Raw genomic sequence first — 9,782 nt, 5'->3', positions numbered from 1 at the left:
GTCTAGTGGCCCATCTTTCCACTAGCCTAACTGCCAAACTGTGGAGCACATTAAGCTGATTACAGCATGCAAAATCTACAGATTGCCGTAGACAAAAACAATTTGTCTCAAATTTGTCTTGTCTTGGTATTTGGACATTAGACTGGATCATAGAATCACAGAGCATCACAGAATTGTTAGGGTTGGAAGGGATCTCTGGAGACTCTCTAGTCCATCCCTCCTGGCCAAGGGAGGATCACCTAGAGCAGAATGCACTATGGTAGGATTTTAATGTCTCCAGAGAGGGAGAGTGCACAACCTCCCTGGGCAGTCTTTTTCAGTGCTCTGCTAACTTCAACATAAAGAAGTTCTTCCTCATGTTGAGCTGAAATTTCTTGTGTTCTAGTTTATTTCCATTGCTCCTCATCCTGTCAGTGGGCCCCACTGAAAAAAGTCTGGCATCATCCTCTTGGCACCTGCCTGTGAGATATTTATATGTATTTATGAGATTCCCTCTCAGTCTTCTCTGGACTAAACAGGCCCAGCTCCCACAGTCTCTCATAAGAGAGAAGTTCCAGACCCCAAATCATCTTTGTCACCTCCGCTGGACCTTTCACAATAGCTCCTTGTCTTTCTTGAACTGATCATCAGTATTGACTGATGGAATCTAGCTCCACTAGGAAAAGGGGGAAATGTGAAGGCTATAATGTGATTGCATGAAGTCCTTCCCCTTGAAGGCTGAATTGCCTTCTCCCTCTCAGCCACACCTGGAGGGAGGTGGTAGAGTGTGACAGAAGCAGTGGCATCAGGGCAGCACTGATCTATGTGAAGGCTGGCCTGTAAGTGCCTTAAAAGTCTCAGCTGGAGTTCTTCAGCTGGTTAGTGCTAGAATGGCTCCAAAAGAATCATCCTGCTCCCACTGTCACCTTATACACTGGCACTGGCAAGGCCGCACATTGACAACTGTCCAGTCTGGGTGCCTCACTTTAAAAAGAACATTGATGTGCTGGACATGTCCAGAGCTCATGAAAGAACCAGAAAAAACATGTCGTATGAGAAATGGCTGAGGGAGCTTGGGTTGTTTAGTCTCCAGAAGAGGAGCTCAAGGGTGACCCCATCGCTCTCTACAACTCCTGAAAGGAGGGTGTAGTGAGGTGGGGGTCAGTCTGTCCTGCCATGCCTGCAGTGAGAGGACAAGAGGAAATGGCCTTAATCTGAGACACGGGAGAATCACATATTAGAAAAAAAATCACTGTCAGGGGGGTCAGGCATTGGAATAGTTTTCCCTGGGAGGTGGGGGAGTCCCCATCCCTTGTGTTTAATAAACACCTGGATCTGGATCTGGTGATGTGGTGAAGGGGTTACAGTGGCAGTGCTGAGTGGATGGTTGGACTGGATGACCTTAAAGCGCTCCTCCAACCTCGGTGATTCTGTTATTCTTTGTGCAGCCTCACAGGGAGCTGAGCTGCTGAGGAGTCGCAGCGCTGGTTTCGCCGCCTCAGCCACAACCGCGCGCGGCTCCGGGCGCGGCGCTCCCCACACGGCCCGAGGAGGGGCAGGAGGGGCCGCGCTCCGCCCCGCCAGAGCGACACCCGCGCGCGGCGCCTGCGCCCGCCCGCCCGCGCTGCAGGACATGGCGGCGCCGTGAGGCGGTGACGCTGCCCGGCCTCCATTGCTCTTTCCCTCCGCCATGAGGAACCTGCGGCTGCTGCGGGCCGGCGGGTGCCGCTCCGCCGCCGCCACGGGCACCCCGCAGTGCTTCTGCCTCGGCGCCGAGCCCGGCACGGTTCTCGTGGGTTCCCAGTACGGGCTTGTGGAGCTGCGCTCCGCCGGGGACTCGGTGAGAGCCGGGGCTGCGGCTGCGGGGCAGGGTGCTGGTGGTTGCCGCCGTGTTGGGGTCGGCTTTGGTTGCAAAGCTGGAATGAAGCTTTTGTGCCTCCGCCAGCGGGAGCGCGCCGGTGCTCGCCGGGAATTCGCCTGTCTCCTGATGCGGTCCCCCTTCGCGGCCGTGTCTGCGGGCTCTTGGGCCCTCCTGCTCCTCCCCGCCGCCGCTTGCTGCTGTCTCACGGTGCCGTGGAAGCCGCTGCACCGTGATCTTGGTGGCTGAAGAGGCTTGTGCTTCTAAAATACTAAATCTGCTTCTTTAAGAGCGTGGCTGTGTTAGACACGTGTCACTCGCGTGGTTTACTCTTAAGCACGACCTGGCGAACAGTTGCATCAGGACAGGTTCACAAAACAGAACCAAGCAGGCAAAGAGATAGTGAAGAGTACAGGAGGAAGGTTTTGAAACTTTGCTCTAGGGGGAGAAAAACCCCAACACACCGCTAAAGTAATAAAGTGCTGTTGAGTCATGAATTCCTGTTAGAGCTGGGTTGCTTTCTTCTCACTATGCGATTCTGAGGCATCTAATTCCTTTAGTACATTCAGTTCTGAAATTAACTGGTAAAAGACCTTTGGGGCTTTCCAGGGATTTAATTTTCAAAGATTGCTGTACCTTAACCATCCAAATAGTTTTCCTCAGAAATTGTTTTTATGCTGTGTCTAGAAGTGTGCATGCCCCCTTGAGAGCATTGGGACTCTTTAAGCAGCTAGCCTTGCACCTCTTGATGTTGACACTGGTGAAATATGAAAAGGGTGTTGAAAGACGATTAGCACAGCAAATTGGAAGTTGTGTATTGTTTGTTTCCATATATTGGTTTTCTTGTTTTCTTCTATCACTTTTACCATAAGGGATCTTCATGGTTTTCCATGGATAAGTGAGGATAAGTACTTGCAAACTGGCTTTTTTCTGGTGCCATTGACACACTCCCTTTTGCTGTGTAATGTTTTGTTTAACTGCAGTAGGATGAAATATACCTACGGATATTAGTCTGTTATTTCTACAAAAATCCCAGTGAGGTGATGTGTAATTAATAAGCCATTGACCTTTCTGTATCAAGGTGTCAAGAGAAGTTTCCCTGACTGTGGATGGGTTCTTGCCTGAGGATGGAAGTGGCTGCATCGTGGGTGTCGAAGATCTTCCAGAGCAGGAGAGTGTGTGTGTTGCTACAGCAGCTGGAGACATCCTACTGTGCAACCTGAGCACAAAACAGGTACCATGGCAGGAAAGACACAACAGTACTGAGGGAGTTCAGAGGAAAGAATAACACTTATAATTTCTTTAGGAGCCAGTTGTATGCTTATTGCATGCTGAGCTATGGCTAGTCTCTGTTCTCTGGGCAGACAAGCTAATTTTTGTCAGAACCTTGAGAATGACTAAAGACAGAATATATACTCTGTAGAAGAACTGGAATCGAAATGGTGGCTTGTCTATCCACAGCCTGGGTCCTCTGAATTTGCTCAGTGGGCTCCCAGCAGTACAGTATCTGCTAGAAAGTCTTACAAAACCAGGATATTTCTGAGACTAGGTAAAGAATAAAGTAATCCATTCATAATTCACAATGTAGCTACTGTTTTGTTATCAGTTGATACATGTTGACGCGACTTAAGATATGGCAGAAACTGAGATGCTTGCCTTCTGTTCCTTCCTCAGTGTCAGATTTATATGATCTTCAGCAAGACACTTAAACACCACAACAGCACCCTCTGAAATCTGAATCAGCTCCCACAATACCAGTCCAACAGTGCAGGTTTAAGTGGGCATGAGATGACAGTGGTCTGTCTGGGTTAGCTGTAAGATTGTGGTTATTTGCAGCGTCTGTTTTGGTTCATGTTTGCACTTGATTTGCAGATACCACTTAAATATGCAGTTAGCTGTATCTGAAAAACGAGTCCTGTATTGCAACTTACTACATGTCATAAAGGAATAGAAATTAACAAAGCATGTGATACGGGAGACTTTTTTTGCAGTGATAGATGCATCAGAGAATAGGTTTAACCCCAGATTCTTTATTTTGCGGGTTTGTGGCTTACTTTCTAGTTTTAAGGCTGTTTTCTTTTGGTGCAGTCTGGGCACCAACAAAGGGGTCTGGAAGATTCCTCTGCTTATTCTGAAATCCTCTGTACGTGAGTGATAATTACGCTGCCAACTGGTCCCAGTCCCACTTTTCTAACCTGAAAAGATTGTGGCATCCAAGCCTAATTCCTTGAATGGCATCATCTTGCTGTTTATCACAAGTGGTGTGTTTGTTGTTCTGTTCTATGCCTTTTGCAAATCAGGATAGCAATGCATAACAAAGGTTCTCTGCCCACTGCTATTACTTGCTCATGATGGCCCAGTATAACTAGCCCAATTTTCCATGAATTTTGACATTGGTGCAGGTATATACAGTGTAGATACAAAAATGCTGCTAGCAAGGATTTTCTTGCTATTTTCTAAGTCCGTGAGAGACTTTTCTCTCTCACAGAAGAGGTGGCAGGGAATGTAAACAACCAAGCCACCTGCAATCTTGAAAAGTCTTGTTTATGGTATAGTAGAAAATATTTTGACAATGGATGTTTTAGGATTTTAGCCAATCACCCCCAAGGGGTGGCTGGTCCTTTGTCCAATTAGACTATGAAGAAAAAGTCTATAAAAGAGTTTGTAAAATAATAAAATAAATCAATCTTGCTGCACAATTCCTGCCTGCTGGATCTTCTCTCCTCCTCCTCCTCCCTATGGCTGCGGGACACGGTGATGTACCCTAGGAACCAGGCCTGCGGTAATATACAGTTGTCACGTTCAGCATACACAGGCTGATCAGAGTTTAACTGTGTGTTGGAATTCTCTGTATGTCTGTGTTTTGTGACTAAAGAGTATTTACCAATGTAATCACAGGCCCTTTCAGACAATATTAGTATTGACACTATACGTTGCTGACATAAGACTGGGAGTTGCAGAATAAAGCTCTTTCTAAAACGGTGTGTGGTAGAATGTGCTAGACTCTACATTACCTGGGCTCTCACTCATAAACATTCTGGAACCAGTTTTAGTCAGAAATGTTTCTTTTGTTTTGTTCAACACAAAGTGTGAAGTTAGGCTTTTGACTTTTTTAAGCAGGAGGCAATTTTCTTTTGCCTTTGTGGCTGTTTGCATTTGTGCTGGGATAGTGCTGCACTCATGTTCCTGCATTTCTGTGATCTTATTTTGGTCTTACAGGTGGAATGTGTTGGAAGTGTGGACAGCGGTCTGAGTGTCATGAGCTGGAGTCCTGACCAAGAGCTTGTTTTGCTTGCAACAGGTATCAACAACAGCCTGTAAGCTTTCTGCCTGTAGGGATGAAACTCACTATGGCCAAAGCACAAAACAGCTAAGAGTGAGAGGCAAGAAGAAAAAGTTATGAAACTGGGGCTAGGACTTAAAGTGGAAAAAACTCTATCAGATCCTATACGTTAGATTTCATATCATGATTCATAAGGTGCTTCAGAGATCCAAGCAGAAATTGGTTAGGCCCAAAAAGCTGTTTTGTGGAAGAGTTATGAGTCCTTAAAATCTTCCCGGGGAGTATATTTGATCTTGTCTCAACAACATAAATACTTCTTTATATCACCATTTGATTTCTTAGCAACAAAAACTGTTTCTTGGCCTTTGGTAGGAAATACATGTGTCACAGGCCCAGATTAGCTACAGGTGTGACTCACCTAGAAAATTAAATTAGCCTCAGACAACACAGAATTATGGAGTGCTTGGGATTGAAAGGAAACTCTGGAGATCACCTATTCCAATCACCTTGCTCAAAGCATGTTGCCTAGAGCAAGTTGTGGGGGATTGTGCCCAGTTAGGTTTCAGACCCCACAGCCCCTGTGGGCATCCTGTTCCTATCTATAATTGTCGTCAGAGTAAAAAAATACCTTTTCTTAGGTTTAAAGGGAATTTTCTGTGTTTCAGTTTGTGCCCATTGCCTCTTGTGCTGTCCCTCAGCACTACAAACAACATGGCTGTGTCTTCTTTACTGTACCCCACCTCCCTGTAAATAATATAACACACACTGATGAGATTCCCGTGGAGCCTTCTCTCCAGAGCGGTCTGGCTTGTCTCAGCCTCCACTCATGTGACAGATTTTTCAAGCCCTTAATCATCATTGTCACCCTTTGCAAGTCTCATTCCAGCATGTCCTTGTCTGTTTTGTACTGGGAAGCCGAAAAATCGAGTCAGCATTCCACATGTGTCTCACCAGCACTGAGTAGAGGAGCAAGATCACTTCCCACAACCTGCTGGCAGCACTCCTAATGCAGGCAGGTTGCTGTTGTCCACCTGTGCAGCAGGGCATACTGCCAGCTAGTTCAACTTGGTACCCCAGGAAACATAGTTTATATTTTTGCCAAGCTGCTCTCCAGCCACTTGGTTCTCAGTCTGTCTTAGTGCTTGAGATTATTATTTTCCATATGCAGGATATGACTTTTTTCTTGTTGAGCTTTATGAAGTTCTGGACAGCCCATCTTGCCTGCATGACGAGGTCCTTGTGGGCAGCAGCACAACCTTTTGCTGTAGTTGCTGCTTCTCCCAGTTCTGTGTCATCTACAAACTTGCTGAGGGTCCCATGCTCCAGGTCATTGAGGAAGATGTTAATCATTGCCCCTAGTGTCCAGAGGCATGCCAGTGACTGACCTCAAGTTGCACTTTTTGACTGTGCTGGCAAGCTTTTGAGCTTGGCAGTTCATCTGGTTTTCACTGTGCTTTTATCTGTCCCATACTTCATGGGTTTGTCTATGATGATGTTGTGGCACACAGCATCAAAAGCCTTATTAGAGTCAGGATAAATTAAATCCATTGTTCTCTTCATAAATCCATAGTGACTGTTCCCAGTCGCCTTCTTGTCCTTCATATCTCAAGAGAAAAGGTACCAGGTACTTGTTTGGAAGGTGAAAAAAAATTACTAATCTTAGGCCAGGAAGCATATTTTTGAGGAGAAAAACTTGCAAGTGTTCTGTTCCAGTTCGAGGTTTCATGCTTTGGAAGGGTATGTTCTCTCTAGTGCACGTTTTCTGTATTTAGGTACATGACAGAACAACAGGAGCACACAGGGGAACACCTGAGTTTTTATTTGCTGCAGATACCATTACCAGTTCTGTATTTAATATCTGCCTTGCAGGTCAGCAGACACTCATCATGATGACAAGGGATTTTGAACCAATTACAGAGAAGCAAATCCACCAAGATGAGTTTGGAGAAGGTGAGATGTGCACTGAAATGAAGTTGCCCTAGCTGATGTAAATGTTGTAAGCATGTGGAAAGTAAGGAAATGGAGCTGACCACTTTGAGGCCCTAGGAGACATTTAATTAGACTGTAGTGCTGCTGGACAGCTGAAGGGGAAAGTCAATATTGTTACTTGTCAGAATAAATTCAAGTAAGTTCCATGTACCAAAGTACTTTCTGGGCTACATAACTTCCCTGTCGGTTTTTAGAATAAAATTTTGGGAGAATGTACGGGTTGCTTGAAGCTGTGGTTGTGTACAATAGTGCACAGTAGTTAAGGTGTTCTCTGTAATACAATCTTCCACTACAAGGATTATTTCTTCTTCAGGAAAGTTTATTGCTCTTGGCTGGGGTAAAAAGGAGACGCAGTTCCATGGATCAGAAGGGAAACAGGCAGCACATCGCAAACAGACGGTATTATACTGCTTTTTTTGTGTCAAGCCAATGCTCTCTCAGGGAAGACATGTATAAAGAGAGTTTCTGTTATTCCTGTGGTGCCAATTTGCCACCAGCTTTCTAGTAGTTCTCTTCGTGGGCTGCTTCTGTCTGTTTCTGTGTTGTCTGAAATCATGCGTCTTTATCTTCCTTCTAATTCAAGAAAGCAGCAGGGGGTACTTTTCAAAAGCTTTTCAAACAGAGCTCAAAGTAAGATTTGCAAGCATTCCAGCATCAATCCTGAACCAATCTCAATTCACTCTGTGTCCAGCTTACGCATTGCTGGTCTATAAGTAAAGACCTGGGTGGATGGGAAGGATAGGGTGTGATCATGTGAAGAGATAGTCATATGCATTTGGAGGAGGAGCAGATTGAATTAGATAGTTTTAATTCTAGTATTTCCTGAGACAACATTTTGAATAATGAGTTTTTAACTTATTAGCCTTGACACTTCTTAATGGACGGATTTCATGCTAAGGCTCTTCAAAGAGCAGTCTGTTTAGACAAAGAATGCAGTTGCCTTCCCAAGCTTTGATGCAGCTTTCTTCTGTGTGACTTCAGGAAGTGTTACCTACACCAGCCTGGGACGATGGCAGGCCTCGGGTGACGTGGAGAGGAGACGGGCAGTTCGTTGCAGTGAGTGCTGTCTGTCCAGAGACAGGTATGGCACCAAACTTCTTTGCAATACCAACGTGTGTAAAGGGCTTCTTAAGCAGAATCTAGGTAAGGCAAGAACTGTTTGTGGTCTGTTGGCCACTTAAAGCAAGAGTGAGTTGAGCTATTTAATTGCCCTTTGCTCTCATGTTCTCAGAGCCATTTTATAGATACAGTATTTTGAATACCTTCTTTGCAGTTTGATTTTCAGTTCAGTGAGATGCCAGGAGGGAGTACTCCTTTGTAGATACTGTCTGAACTGCTTCTTTCACCTGCTCAAGTTTTAAGCAATACCTGATAGGCTCTCAATGCCGAATGGATGAATGAGTTTGGGTTCATATACCCACTGTCCCTTATACTAGAGTTTAGCCTTGCACACTTTTTTTAAAATACTGGTAATACGTTTCCCTTGGTTATGCCCTGAAGTCAAAGAGGTAATAAGCATATGCTTACTTCTAAGACTGCAACTGATGTTTTCCATGATAAATACTACTTTTTGAGGAGTTCAAATGTATTGGTCAACATATTGAACTGCACCAAACTTCAGAGCTCTTCCACAAGTTTGGGTTTTTACCTTCAGTACTTCAGATTATGGAGGATCATAAATTTATAGGAAGATTCTAACATTCCCATGGTGAAAGCTAGAGGGGGAAATGACTGTGACTGAATTATATCAGATTGAAATTCCTAACACAGTTCCTTCAGTCACTTGGTTACTGAAGGGAGAACTGCCTGAGACAGAAGTTAGCCCTTAAGGTGTACACAAGGAATCTCCTTTTTACACATGTGCATCAAAATTTGCTCTTCTACCCTCATAAAATTAGGAAAGTCTCTTCCCAGTGTGTTCTTAGACCTTTGTCTCATTGGTCTCTCAACCTGTAGGTGCCCGGAAGGTCCGGGTGTGGAGCAGAGAGCTTGTGCTGCAGTCAACAAGTGAGCCTATCTCCGGATTAGAACAAGCCCTGTCCTGGAAGTGAGTAGTATAGCAGTCTGCATGCTGACAGCAGTGTTGCTTTTTATTCCCTGGTCACAGTCTTTGATCAGCATCATTTTCATGTCTTCAGTGTTTTGTTGATTTTTCCCAAAACTTGAGAAAGCTGCCTTCTGATTCAGCATGAGGAAGAGTAGGCCTTTAAACCCTGAAAATCCTAATACTTGCATTGCAAGTGGGAAGAAGGGTTAGATTCTCTGCATATGGTCAGTGTCAAGTGGGTTTGGGCTCAACTGTATAAAAAGGAATATTACAGGTTCCTTTCCTAGTGCTGGCATTTATTTGGTCACCTGTAGATATCATGAGCTCTGATCTGTGCTGGACCTATGACTTTATCTGAACAGCACTGAGGAAAACACATCCTCTGCTGCCTTTTTCTTCATGTCACTGGAAAAAATGGGAGATGACTGGGGTCTAAGATGACAGTTAGTGATTGTGTGAATAATGACTTTTCATTTGGTTCTTTTTTAAGGCCTTCAGGAAACCTGATAGCATCTACACAGGAAAAACCCAACAGACATGATGTGGTTTTTTTGGAAAAGAATGGTCTTCTTCATGGAGAGTTCACCCTCCCTTTCCAGAAAGGGCAGGTCAAAGTAAGTTATTTG

The 9,782-nt window shown here is 44.9% G+C and overlaps 1 protein-coding gene across 2 annotated transcripts in view; it reads left to right on the top strand.

Moving 5' to 3' along the window:
- Positions 1–1,588: 1,588 nt before the first annotated feature.
- Positions 1,589–9,782, top strand: part of ELP1 (elongator acetyltransferase complex subunit 1) — a 38,306-nt gene continuing 30,112 nt past the window's right edge. For both annotated transcript variants that reach the window (XM_069002517.1, XM_069002516.1), the window contains exons 1-8: positions 1,589–1,819; positions 2,919–3,071; positions 5,057–5,138; positions 6,990–7,070; positions 7,423–7,508; positions 8,091–8,190; positions 9,066–9,156; positions 9,647–9,770. In XM_069002517.1, coding sequence (XP_068858618.1) covers positions 1,670–1,819; positions 2,919–3,071; positions 5,057–5,138; positions 6,990–7,070; positions 7,423–7,508; positions 8,091–8,190; positions 9,066–9,156; positions 9,647–9,770 — 867 coding nt within the window. In that variant the 5' untranslated portion in view covers positions 1,589–1,669. The remainder of the gene's footprint in view (positions 1,820–2,918; positions 3,072–5,056; positions 5,139–6,989; positions 7,071–7,422; positions 7,509–8,090; positions 8,191–9,065; positions 9,157–9,646; positions 9,771–9,782) is intronic.

Source organism: Aphelocoma coerulescens (genome assembly GCF_041296385.1).
Source record: "Aphelocoma coerulescens isolate FSJ_1873_10779 chromosome Z unlocalized genomic scaffold, UR_Acoe_1.0 ChrZ, whole genome shotgun sequence".
NCBI classification, from domain to species: Eukaryota; Metazoa; Chordata; class Aves; order Passeriformes; family Corvidae; genus Aphelocoma; species Aphelocoma coerulescens.
This window is presented reverse-complemented; position numbering and strand designations above follow the sequence as displayed.